This window comes from Taeniopygia guttata, chromosome Z, assembly GCF_048771995.1.
Source record: "Taeniopygia guttata chromosome Z, bTaeGut7.mat, whole genome shotgun sequence".
NCBI lineage: Eukaryota > Metazoa > Chordata > Aves > Passeriformes > Estrildidae > Taeniopygia > Taeniopygia guttata.
Window position 1 is genome coordinate 58516773 of NC_133063.1, and position 13909 is coordinate 58530681.

The following is a 13909-nucleotide window of genomic DNA, read 5'->3' on the forward strand; positions in this document are numbered from 1 at the left end:
ACTGTTTCTGCATACATAGTAGATACTAAGAAATATAAATATTAGATTGCTTTGTGCTGCTGCAGAGCTTAAAGCAGCTATTAATCTGGCTGCAATGTTATATGTTTCTACATATGAATGGCTAATGCAGCTCAGTTAAATAGAAATATCTCTTCATATTGATGAGCACATTTGGTCTTCAATATTTATTATGTTGATTAGTTACTTGCCTGAGTCATCCTTAAAAAGGATGAAGGTTAAGTCTAGTATGCTATGACTTATTGCCAAAATGCCAAAAATGCCAGGCATGTCAATCACTGTGGATGCTCCTGGTGGCATGCCTGTAGCTACCTCACAAGATCTGTCATTTTCTCAAGGTGCTGTCAAAAAAAAAGTTCTGCTATCCTCTTTTGTTACATTACGTGTAATATATCCTAACATGAAACTAGATTGATGCAGAAATGGAAACAATTATGTCATTATCTGTCATTACTTTCACAGCCAAAGGAAGTTAATTTGTTATTCTTCATCAAAAAATCTTATGCTTTCACACAATAAGGGGAATCCAAAGCTCTTCAGAGCTTTCAAAAGGCTGCAGAGTTAATTTTTAATTGGTATTATGATTTGCTCAAGTGACTTTGCTCTCAGGTACTTTTAATATTTATACCGTATGATAAGACAGCACTATTCCTAATTCATAGAAATAGAAGAGCATTTTCTTGAAATCTGAAATGTAAGAGTTACTTACTGTAATAATAAACAACATATTGAAAACAAACATAGTCTTCTGTTGTTCAAAGACATCAAGTATAATGAAACAGGCATTCAGTTAGAAAGGGTATAATTTTCATTGCTTTTGGTATATACCATGAGAAGAGTAGAATTGTGCTAATCAAAAAGGAAATATTTCGCCAGTCCATCCACAAAGTCCTACTGCACAGTAAAACTTTCTGTCAAAACAGTCAAACTTTGGATAACTATCTGTTATTTGAATAGCCTTCTACTAGATTACTTACAGAATCAGGAATTGACAAACCTTTCCTTAGTTTGGCACTTAGTATTCACTCTGGGGGGAACATTATAATGGAGGCTGACATGGGTTGAATTGCTGTGATATGTTGAAGTAGATAATTCATACACTACCCATTTCCTGAATACTGATGTCTTAACTTTCACCATGTTCATGTAAAGGATGGGGAATCCAAAAGCTTCCCACTTTGTGGGCTGGGTTTTGTTAGTTTATGGGGGTTTTTTAAGTAGTGTCAGTGAAAAAAAACAAAACAAAACAAAACAAAACAAAACAAAACAAAACACCAAATCAAACAAAACAACACAAAGAGTCCTGAAATTAAACTAGTTTGGAATAACTTTATTAACATTACTTTTAAAAATGTTAATTTGCTAATAGTCAAGCCACACAAAGGAAGGCATTGGAATGTCTTTGGTAAAAAGGAACTGATCAAACATGACTGCTTTTCAAGTGTCCTGCTCTCAGGTACACATAGTTGGTGCACTCAGAACCATGCCAAACAATGCTATCCAAAGAGAGAACAAATGCATATCCTTCCAGAATAAATTATTTCTACCTAATTTAGACCTGTCTGACACAACTTATTCACACTCAAACATAACAGCAGTGCAATGACTTAACTTGGCTTTATGCCAAATTAGTGTTACATGACATGAAGTGTTAAGAGATAGTTCTCTGCCATCCTGCAACCAGGCACCACACCAGGGAAGTAGCTAATAACCAGGGGAAGACTGACTCTAGTTGGAAGTTCATTGACCTGCTGTGATTTAATGCCCAATAATCTTGTCTTATTCCTTACAGTGTCTTTCATGCTACAATTTAGCAATTTCTAAGAGACATTTAGAGGTGACCACAGCATTGTGCAGTATCTGCATTTAATCAGCATTAATGATTGTCACACCCAGTTGGAATACAGCTACTCAGATTATCACCAAAGGCAAACTAACCAGAGCTTGGGAATCAATAAACTGTTGTATCTGTTCCATCTTTTCCACAAGTTTTTATTTGTTTTATTCCAAAGCATAAGGAAAGCTGTTGTTCACATACTGATATTATTTTCTAGTACAAAATATCACAACTGTTTCTAAACAGCTTTTGTAGTAAGATTAAGGTATGCTCTATGTCCTTGCCAAACTACATTTTTGATCAAATGAGCTGCTGGGGTTTTGATTATAAATCTATAGCATACACTATCTTTAAAAATAAACCGAAACAGAATCTAAGCACGTAATCCTAAAGGCATACAGCATTACTCTACAACACTGAATATTCTGGAGAAAAGGTTTGACAAAACTATTTGCAGGAAATTGTTTGGTCTACTTGTAAGTTTCTATATTTGGTACTTCTCAAGTGAACACTTCAACACAAATGTTAATATAACATACTTTAAAATATGACAAACATTTCAGATGCAATATTAATAACTAGGGTAAAGTTGTCTCACCCCAACATTTTTTTATCATTGTTGCCTTAAGAAAGGTCCCCAGTTCTACTCTGTGCACTACTCACTGCATATGACACTCACATCCTAAGAAACTGTTTTGCTACAATCTATTTACTTACACGGTTTGGTGTAGTTCAAACATCACTATTGTTCCTCAGTCAAGCAGAGATCCTCAATGCATTTTTCAGAGATGATTTTAGAGGAACAAGAAACTAAAAACCTTTTCTGATAAGACAGGACATGAATACTAGATGAGAATCTTATTTGGTTAACAGGATTTATTATAGATGATGAAGACTTATCTTTCTATGCAAAACCAATGTCCATCTTAAGTGACTAATGACTTACTCAGGTGGGCAAGGCTCAGTGTTGCAGGATCTTTGGTTTTCTGGAGGCTTACTGTCAGGGTCACAGTAATTGTTTTGTACAATGGAGCTGTCATCCAGCCTTTTACACACCACCTCTTGTTTCTGGACACCTTGAGATGAAATGAAAGACCATTAATTAATCACTCTTGCTCTTCTAATTTTTGAGTATAATTGCATTTCATCTGTTGATTATTAATTCTACCATCCCACTTTATTTGGCCAAAGTCTACAGCAGTGAGAATTTAAAATGACTCAATGCTCCCTAGCCACAATAATTTTTAAAATTTCCTTCAATTGTAGGCTGTCCCACTCAGAAAGGAATTTAAGATTCTGTTGTTTTCTTTAAAAAAAAAAGGGGGGGTGGGAATATATTTATAAATTTACTAGAAGTTTGTTTGGTTTTATTGTATACTGCACAAAATTCATTCTCTGTCTGCCATCCTCTCCTAGTAAAGACACTTAAATTTCCAAAGAAAACATCACCAAATAGAATGTGGTCACACTTCAATGCAGAATTATTGTTTATGTGCTCTGGTTTAAAACAAACCAGCAATACTGGGAAACAGGTGTTGCATTTGCATATATTATCCTACAATTTTTTTTCAATAAAATAATAGAACTATAATTCATTCTGAAAGAGGCAGTATGTCTCTGTGAATATTCATTCTGCCTGGCACATCCAGTTCCTCTTTCATTGTTAACCATCAACAGGCAGTTTGCCAAAACATGGTATATCACTGCCAAGGCAACATGATAAGGTAGTTTATTAAGCATATTTTCTGTTGGTTTTTTTTTTTTTTTTAAAGCAGTAAAGCACTACTGGTATGATGACAGTATATCGTTGCAATACACACTGCCTTACTCATCTCTTAAAAACATGCCGTGAGATGTTTATTAGAATTTTAAAAATGCATATTCGCAATTCACAGGCAGTTTTTATTGAACATGTATAGTTATAAATCTGAAATAATGGCATTATTTGTATTTAAAAGCTTCAAAAAGTCCTGTACCTTTCTTCAAAAGAGAATCAATCATTAAACTTATTCCAAAATGTGAAATGTATATAATTAAATGGAGATTAAAACCTCCTGGCTTCCAATATCTGCTAACTTTACCTTACAGCTATCTCTTCATTTTAAGACATATATAGACTCATAGAACGACTTGGTTGCAAGGGACCTTAAAGATCATAGAGTTCCAAAACCCAGGCTGTGGGCAGGGAGCCTTCCACTTGACCATCCAGCCTGGCCTTGAACACTACCAGGACTGGATAGTCCACTTCCCTGGACAACTTGTTCTGTGCCTCACCAACCACACAGTAAAGAATTCTTTCCTAATATCTAATCTAAACCTCCTTTCTTTCCGTTTGAAGCCATTCCCATTTGTCCTGTCACTAAATGCTCTTAAAAAAGTCCCTCTCCATCTTTTTTGTAGGTTCCCTTTGAATTCTAGATGCCTGTAATTAGGTCACACCTAAGCTGACTCTTCTCCAGGCTAAACAAACCCAATTCTCTTAGCCTTCCCTTGTAGGAGGAAATAGCATCCTCTTTGGCGCTTGAAAAATAACTGAAAGATATAAATATATGAGAAGCTGTGATAAGATTCACCTTGTATTCTATAATCAATGCAAAAACTGCCAACAGATTACAATAATTCAAATAGGCCTGACAACCTAAGTAGGAATATTTCTAGCAATTTTCTGCTCACATTTCATTACAATAAGAAATAGTATTTAACAGTCCTAGACAAACAGCAATGCCAGTAATGTGGCACTGCTAGTTGATACATAATTCATGCTGAGTTCTGACTAATCATTTATCCTTTCTATCACAAAGTGCCTTAATTCTCTTGGTTGAATCAGATGAATGTGGACTTCATAATGATATTTTCCTCAAATATATTTAATTAAAAATAATTTTTACACAGTTTAGAATTAAGCATTGTAATAATGCATACCATTCTCACAAATGTACTTACTGGATAGCATTGATATTAATGTTATATTTTTACTGCATTTCCTACTGGCATCAGACACATTTCCTTCTAGAATTTGTCTAAAAATTGGCACCCTTAACAAATTCATTTTTGAGGAATTTTGTAATAAGAAAATATTCTAAACTTCCATGATTGCAAAGTATCACTCAACTTTAAAAAAATTGTATTGTTAACTGAATGTTGTTCAGGTAGTATATCACCTGTAAGACAGTATTCACCCTATTCACTTACAGTGAAGAATCTTTAATTGATGCCAGGAGATACATTAATCCATTTTTTAAAAGTTCTGCAGCATCTTGTCACACAGTATATAACATTTACATAATTTCTGTCTTATTTTAATATTATTTATTAAAATATTAGATTAAAAATCAGATAGTAACTTTTAAGACAAGAAAAATAAATGGAAAAAGTTCTAAGTGCTGTTTTTATCCAGACAATAGATACAACTTGGTTATGCCCTGTATTGAAAAATTATTTTTAAATTATGAACTCTTCCCTGAGAGTATATGGTCTCTTTCAAAAGTAATATTCAAAGCACAGATAAACATGTTCATTTAAACACTGCGGGGAATAATTTCAAGCAGTTAGAAACATTCTTTCAAATCTACAGATTTTTAGTTTATAATAAAAGACATAAAATGTCCTCATGACTGGTCAATGTAATCCTAAGAGAAAACAAAACTCCAGTGGTTTAGCGACCATAATCTCCTGAGAACTGAAATGCTTTGTAGATTTCAATTCACAAATAGTCTGCATGACTTTCAGCAGCCAAATTCTAAATTACATGGAGCAGATTTTATTCTTGAATTAAAATTGCAGGCATGTAAATGCTGTATCTATTTTTAAAAGCAATCCCAAAAATTGTGGCTTGTGATTGCAACAGTTAATTATAAAGATGCCAGTACCAATACATAGTGAAACTTGCATCTCCAAAACTAGTGCATGCTGGTTAACCCAGACATACTTTCTGAGCTCACTCATCAGGTCACAAGATGTTCATCTCAGAGCCAAACTTATATTTTCTTTGATGAGGAAATGCATGTTTTAGTTGCTTAAAGATAGTTTCATAATTCATCTGAGGGCATGAAAGAAAAACATAGTAGGCATCACTCTAGATGGGTTATGAGCAGCAAAGAAAACTGAACAGCAATCAATTTACTTATGATAGTAATAGTATCCTGACTATTTTATAAAAAAATATTTTAAAAATTATTTAAAAACCTATGAATAGCTAATATATTTAATCCATCTGGAAATGAACTCTAATAGAATGAATGAAATCCTAACCAATTTTTAGGACTATTGGCAAATTCCAGATAATAAATGCTGTCATTTGTTGCCATAATTAAACATAAAAGAAATTAAACAAGGAGTAGGCAGTTACTTGAGTTATTTTTAAATGCATAAAATATGAAAAAAAAAAGAAGAAAGACTTAGTTCCTTTGCTAGATTTTTTTAAACAATACCACCAGAAGTTCACTGCTTTATTAAGAATATTTGCGGATCTGAACTGAGTAATACACTTTCTCTTGGGAAGTTACAAGATATAAGGAAGGACATGCATGAGAGTTAATAAACTATAATTCTGTGATCTACAATTGATATAAATGCCCTTTCCTTTCACTTTCCAGAATTTTCATTGTATTGTCTCCGTTCCTATTTCTACATATCTTATTTTTAATTTTCTCTGTGTTTCTCATTAAATAATATTCAGGTCCTTAAAGAAAATCTGTTGTTGACATTAATTTTTTTCTGATTTCCCTGTGTTCTTTCCTTTCCCATTCCTCTCTGTAGATAACTTAGTACTGTACATTGCAATATTCTCTGGCATTGCTTTCATATCATCTTGTCCAAGTTTGCCATTGGCTATAAAGACCTACCTATATAAGATAATCACAAGCTTTTCTTCTGAAAACCCTTACATCAGAATAGAAGAGTTTTTACTGTACTTTAAGGAAAAGGGGGAATTAATATGAAGAATACATATAGATCAGCTTCACATTATTGTGTAATATACATAATTTTATATATATATGTGTGTGTGTGTGTATATATATATATATATATATAAAATATGTATATTTATAGATCTCTTTTTTTTTTTTTCAGAAGAAAATAACTAACACAGACACTATGAATTTATATTGTAAAGGAAAATTTTTCAGTACAGAAAGTATAGGTTCTTGTGTACAAAAAGAAGAGCTGCAATTCTGGATCCCCAAGCCTAAAAAAAAAACTGATATTAAAAATCAGTGATATTATCTTCTTGTCCTATATATGAGCATAGAAATCCTACATAAATAAGACTTGTTTGTCATCAGACATGCCTTTTTAACTATCTGGTAAATTTGAAGATCGTCTTTTAAGGAAAAAAAAATGAAAATATCAAAATAGGTCTCAGACTTTGGAGATTTGGTTCCTTCTTGATTTCCTGGACAGTAAGCATCAAGGTTAGTGGCAGAAAAACTATGTGTACCTTTCTCCTTTAACATAAGTGGCATTACAAAATGCGCAGTTTACAATCTCTCATAGAATGGGTCAGGTTGGACGGGACCACAGTGCGTCATCTGGAGTCTTCCTGGAGCACATGACACAGGATTGTGTCCAAACCGTTCTTGAATATCTGCAGTGAGGGAGAGTCTACAACCTCTCTGGGAAACCTGCTCTGGTGCATGGTCACCTGCACAGTAAAGAACTTCTTCCTCATGTCCAGGTGGAACTTCCTGGGCATCAGTTTATGCCTCTTGTTTCATTGCCTCTTCTTCCATTGATTGGTACCACTGAGACAAGCCTGGATCCATCCTTTTGTCAGTATCCTCCAGCAGCTCTATGTGTCTGTTGTTCTGAGGAGCCCAGAACTGGACACAGCACTCCAGGTGAGGCCTCAGCAGGGCTGAGCAGAGGGGCAGGATCACCTCCCTCCACCTGCTGGCAATGCCCCTCCTAATGCCCCCCAGCATAGCACTGGCCTTCTTGGCCACCAGGACACGCAGCTGGCTCACGGACAGCTCGTTGTCCCCCAGGACCCCCAGGTCCTTCTCCACAGCGCTGCTCCCCACCAGGTCAGCCCCAGGCTGTGCCGGTGCCTGGGGTTGTACTTCCCCATGTGCAGGACCCTGCATTTGCCTTTGCTGAATTTCAGATGGTTCTTCTTTGTCCATCTCTCCAGCCTGTCAAGGTCCTTCTGAAGGGCTGCGCAGTACTCCAGGGTATCAGCCACCGCTCCCAGCTCTGTGCCCCCAATGAACTTGCTGAGGAGGCATCTGCCCTTCAAGTCATTGATGAATAAGATAAATAAAACTGGGCCCAGTATTAAACCTTGGTGACACCACCAGTACAAGGCCTCTAACTAGACTCTCTGCCACTGATTATGACCCTCATTATCTGTTCATCAAATCCACATCTCCTGAGTTTGCCTATGAGAACACTCTGAAAGGGTACTGCAAGCCTTGGTGAAGTTGAGTCAGACAATACCCACTGCTGTCCCCTCATCCATCCAGGTAGTTCTTTCATTGTAGAAGGCAATCAAACACCTGATCACCTTCAGTGAACTCACGCTGACTACTCCTGATCAACTTCTTGTCTTCCATATGGACAGAGTTGCCCTCCAGAAAGTGGCGCTCCATCACCCTCCCAGGGATTCTAGCCCATAGTTCGCTGGGTCCTATTTCTTGCCCACTTTGAAAACTGGCATGACATTTCCTTTCTTCCTGTCCTCAGCATCTCTCCCGATCTTCATATTTCAAAAGTGATCATAAGCAGCCTCATTACAGTGTGCACCAGCTCTCTCATCACTCATGGATCCATTCCATCAGGGCTCACGGACTTGAGTAGGTCTGTCTAGTTGTTTTAGACCAAATCCTCCTTCCTTAATAAAGTGTCTTCCTCCCAGCATTCCTTTACCCTGGTCTCCTCAGTCCCTGAGGCCTGTCTTGCCAGTGAAGTCTGATGCAAAGGCACTTAGTAACTCTGCCCTCTCATCTTCCCCTCTTACCAGAGTCCCGTCTCCATTTAATAATGAGCCCATATTATATTTTTCGTTATTTATGTATTTGAAAATACCCATTTTATTATGCTTGACATCATTAGCCAAGTTGAAGTCTAGCTGGGCATTTGCCTTTATAGTCTCATTTGCATTTACCCTGACCACTTCTCTATATTCACTCCAGGTGGCCTGACCCTGCTTCCATCTCCTGTGTATTTCCTGCTTATACCTGAGTAATGACAGTAGGCTTCATTTAATTCATGCACAGAGATCTCTTGCCCCACTGGCCTAATTTCTTTCTCATTGTGATGCATTGTTCCCAAGCCTGGAGTGAGTGATTCTTGAATATCAATCCACCCTTCTGGACCCCTATTCCCCGCAGGGCCTGTTCCCATGAGATTCTTCCAAAAAGATCCCTAATGAGGTTAAAGGTAGCTCTCCTGAAGTCCATGGTTATAATCTTTCTTGCTGTCCCACTGCTTCTTACTTCAATACAGAATTCTATAATTTCATGGTCACTAGAGCCAAGGCTGCCTCTCATAAAAGATTTTCTTCCACCTTTTAGAGGCAATCTAAACATGTAACTGTTTTTTTCATGAGCTCTAACTTACCTCCTAGATCATTCTATTGAGAATACAGAGGGACAGGAGGTATAACATCTACTGTGAAGAGCCCATTGATTTCAGGTGGTGGCAGAGTTTCCATATGAGATGATGAAATTCCTTGAATGCTTCAGAGGTCATAAATTCCAGAGAGCTATACATACAATAATGAACTCCTAATGAGCGAGTGTAATACATGCTTTGAGTTGCTCAATACCATGAGAAGGACACAGAGGAGGCAGGAATGGAATTCAGAGCTCTGGCATTGTATTGAACTGTCATGAACAGGAAACCTTTCTTCTTCCTACAATTCCACTTACTGTGCTCTTCCTATTCTTCAAAGTCAAGACAGGCGCTAGAAGAGAGGTCCTGTTTGAAAAGTTAAAGCAATTTTTATTGTTCTGATGTGACTCTTCAGCACAGCAGAGATGAACATAATATAGAAGTCTAGTGGAAAAGAAAGCATGTTACTATTCAGTCAAAGATTGTGGGTTTCTCCCAGCTTGCTCTTAGCCTATTCCTTGACTCCTGACTGCTCTGGCCACCCCTCTCCAAGATAAGGCATACTAGCAGGTCTATGAAGAGCTGAATATAGTGGATTGCTCTTAAAACATTATGAAGAAGAAAATCAGACACTTCGGCAAAATAAAGTACTCCAAAACTATTTAAACTTTGCACTGCTACAATGTCTTTATGCTCTGCTTCATGACATTCAACACATATGCTCAAGTTTTACTTACTACATCAAGTAATACTCATGTTTTAAGAGTCACTAAGTAATTAAGAAATGCTTAAGTCACTAAGTCATTAAGCAATGAAGATACAGATAAACTGATTTAGAAAGAGCTAGACTTAAGCAGTGCACAGTGGACATAAGGTAGCCTGTTAAAATGTCTCTGTTTAATAGAATATTTATATCAGCTAAATTTTCCAATTTAAGTCTATGTCTCTTCAACCTTTGTCTCCCTTTTCTTTTTCCTGAGACAGCTCCACTTTAGAATTGTGTTTTCTTTTGGCATATAGTGAAAGGCATTTCATAAACTGACAGAAATAGCAGGAGCAGGTTCTCTCATGGAGAAAGCAGATACATGTTTAAACATGAATTATAGCTACAATGAAATATATGTTTATGAGTAGTATGCTCAGTGAAAATAAATAACCCCAATATATCCTTTTATTAAACAGAAAGAGAGGAGAGAAGATGCTTGGTTTGGCCACCATAAGCTACCAAAGAAAATCTTGCCTCCACCTCCTCTGAGTTTTGCCACTTTAAGGGATTCACAAATCTTCCCTTGAAATCTAATTAATGACATCAAAATTTTTTAATCTCAACACGTGCCTACTCCTTCAGAGCCAATTATTTTTTCCACTGTATTTTGTCAAATGTGCGAAATGACAATGATCTTCATGACAGGATATCCATGGCTAAAATCTTGCCTCAAGCTAAATCAATGGGAGTTTTCCCAGGACTTCAGAAAGATCATTAGCACATTACCATCCCAAAAAATAGGATATGACAATACCTTTAAAGTTTTGATAACTGGAACTTACTTTCTCTATTAGCTAGGCACTTCTCTTCTTTATACTTCTTTAAAAGGTTTTTTTTCACTGCCACACTGACTGTTATTAAAATTGTGTTCAAAAATCAATCTGTCACCCAGGAATCCAATAAACTAATAATAAAAATATTGGAGAAAGTTGGCATCCTTTATTTTGTTTCAAGACTTTTTCTAGTGACACAGAAAATAATTTATGCTATTCTTTGTGTATTATGTATGGCTAGGCTGTATTTAAACTGCATACAGCTAGTAACAGCCAAAGCAGCTTCCAGCAGAAAGGTGAGTCATGATGAATACCTCCCATAGACAGGAAAAACAAGAAAGCAAGACGTATTTGGTCCAAGGTTCTTAAAAAAAAGATGGTGTCTTCTTCTTGAAAAGGACTGTCCATGGTGCCGTAGAAACTGAAATTCTGAGATGCATTTAAAGCACTCTCCCATATCTTCTGGAACAGAAGTATGTTGGGGAGATGATGCATTCAGTCTCCAGAGAGAAGAAAGACACTGTTCACACAGCACTTCTACTCACCAGTTCTTGCAGCAGCAATGGTGTTGGCTTTGAAGGAAGCCAACTGTCCTGCTCTCCCAGCCAGAGGTAAAGAATTGCATTGGTGGCCACTAGAGGGAGGATTAGGAATATAGTAAGTTGTCGGCAAAAGCCACCCATGATGAACCACATGGGACAACCTACAAATCCCCCGCTGCTGCCCAAGGGCAACAATTCTCAGATACTGCTACGGACTGGCAAGTAAAATCCAATTGTTATCATCTTCTACAGAAGAGCTGCCAGTGTGCATCCTAAACTTTGGTGGCTGGAGGATAGGAGGGCTGACTAGGACTGTGTGAAGCACACCTACAAACACACAAAGACACCTCTCTTTATTAACAGATGCCTATTTTGCCTTCTTGCTTTTAATCTCCTTACTTAAAACTTTTGATGTTCTTTATCAACAAAGCTTCTGGGAAAAACAAACATACCAGCTTCAAGAAAATCTCAGAAGTATCAGCAGAGAGAGACACTGTATCTTGATACGCTGTATTTAACAAAAAGATCTGAACATATATTAAAGGTACTTGAAAACAAGAAAATCCGCTGTGATTAAAATAAATGTTCATTAAGATCTGAGGCATACCTGAAAAAAATGTTTTCAATTAGTCACCTAGATAATTATACAGTGAAGTGTATCTTGTAATTCAGTTTACCCTGTAACCTGACTGTCTGGTGTCTTACCTCCTGCACAAGTGGCAGAACATTCTGACCAAGGCAGATGATTCCATGCAAAGCCAACCTCATTGTCTCCACTGCCAGTGCGAGAGATCGGAACATTGAATTTATATTTTATCCCCAAATTCTGTTCCTGCAGCAGAATCTGTAGTTGAAAACAACTGGTTATACCATTAAAGCAGGCAAGCAGAGGGCAAACATAGTGACATTTATTCTAAGAGTGTGTTATGTTCTGCTGAATAGGAAGAAAGTAATAAAGGAAGTCATGGTAGTTCTTTTTAGATATTCCCCAAAAGAATATGTTTCAAAACATATACAAAAGAAAAATATAATTGTTCAAGGTGAGCTTTATCTTTTTTTTCTCCCTTATTCCTGACAAAATGTCTTAATTTTGCTAGTTTCCTAAATTTTATAAATTTTGCTAGTTTTCAAAAAATTAACGTCTTCATGGAAATTAACTTGAGAGCTGAATAATTATGGGAGGTCAAAGTTGGTAAAGCACATTACTGTAGAAACATGCAGCAGTTCTATCTGAAGCCTTGTGAAGAGTACAGTCCACAGAGTTTTGAAGCCATCTCTCCCCTTGTTAGCACTTCTAGTGACTACAGTACAGTACATTACTTCTAGTAATTGTAACACCAACAGACTGTAGCTGAGGCCACTGTTTTCCCCTAATGCAACAGCCAACAGCTTAAGGTGTGATTGGTGGAATCACACCTGTGATTCCTTTGAAAGAATAACAAAACTCCCACTGCAGCCACATCACTGCAGGCAACATAGACAAAAGTGCAATGATCACCATGAGTTTTTGCCTAGCCTCGCTGTTGAACTGCTCTTCTACAGATTACCTGTCCAACACTAGCTAGAGTTGACTCAATCAAACCTTTTTCTTTCATTGCTAATAGCACAAAATCAAGTTAGACACACCCTACAGCTACATTTCATGCCTTTCTACTTTCTCTTACATTTTGCAGAGGCACATCTGTCTACGTCCACATGGCAAAAGAGCAGAGAACTTTTAGAAAGAAAGTCAGTGACACAGACTGAATGAAAGAAGGCACTATAATTGTGTAGCTATTATTCTGTATGGACTGCCTAGCTTATGCAAACTACAGAAGAAAAAAAGATTATTCCAGTGTTTGAAAATGCTGCCTAAAATATGGATATCCATGCAACAATTACTCTGTACAAAAAATATCCTATCTGGCTCAAGCAATCACTGAACTGCAAATCCAGCAGCTGACTGAATACACTGGGAAAATATCAACTTGTTCTCATATTCTTCCTCAACATAGTAGTGAAACAGCAGGTTCACCATTGCCTGTTGTCAGAGCATCAGGATCCTGGTCATATCTTCTGTTACATTCTCATACTCTGTAAAATTTTTTGAGAGCAATGTATGTAACAGTAACATACTTTAACATGGGTCATACCATTATACTCATTCTGTGGTAAGGCTATATATAAATATCACACTTAGGCCAGGCTTAAAACTACAGAAATGTATAGAACTGTCAGGGACTGTGAAGTCTCAGCAGTATGCAGACATACAATACATGGCCCATTTGCAATTTTCGCTGCCATTACTGTGAACCATATTTAAAGAGATGGTTTATTTTCTGTGAGTTTTTCTGGTGCTCTTCTGACTTTATCCCCATTCAATCACAATGTTTGCCAGTCAGTTTTGAAATGTAAGAAACGTATGTTAAAACAGTCATAC

General features: G+C 36.8%; 1 protein-coding gene across 2 annotated transcripts in view; it reads right to left on the reverse strand.

Annotated features, from left to right (window-relative positions):
• ADAMTS6 (ADAM metallopeptidase with thrombospondin type 1 motif 6) overlaps positions 1–13909 on the reverse strand; it is a 146032-nt gene that overhangs the window by 15787 nt on the left and 116336 nt on the right. For both annotated transcript variants that reach the window (XM_072921911.1, XM_072921910.1), the window contains exons 20-21: positions 12196–12334; positions 2802–2931 (exon numbers count right to left, since the gene is read on the reverse strand). In XM_072921911.1, the coding sequence (XP_072778012.1) occupies positions 2802–2931; positions 12196–12334 (269 nt within the window). The remainder of the gene's footprint in view (positions 1–2801; positions 2932–12195; positions 12335–13909) is intronic.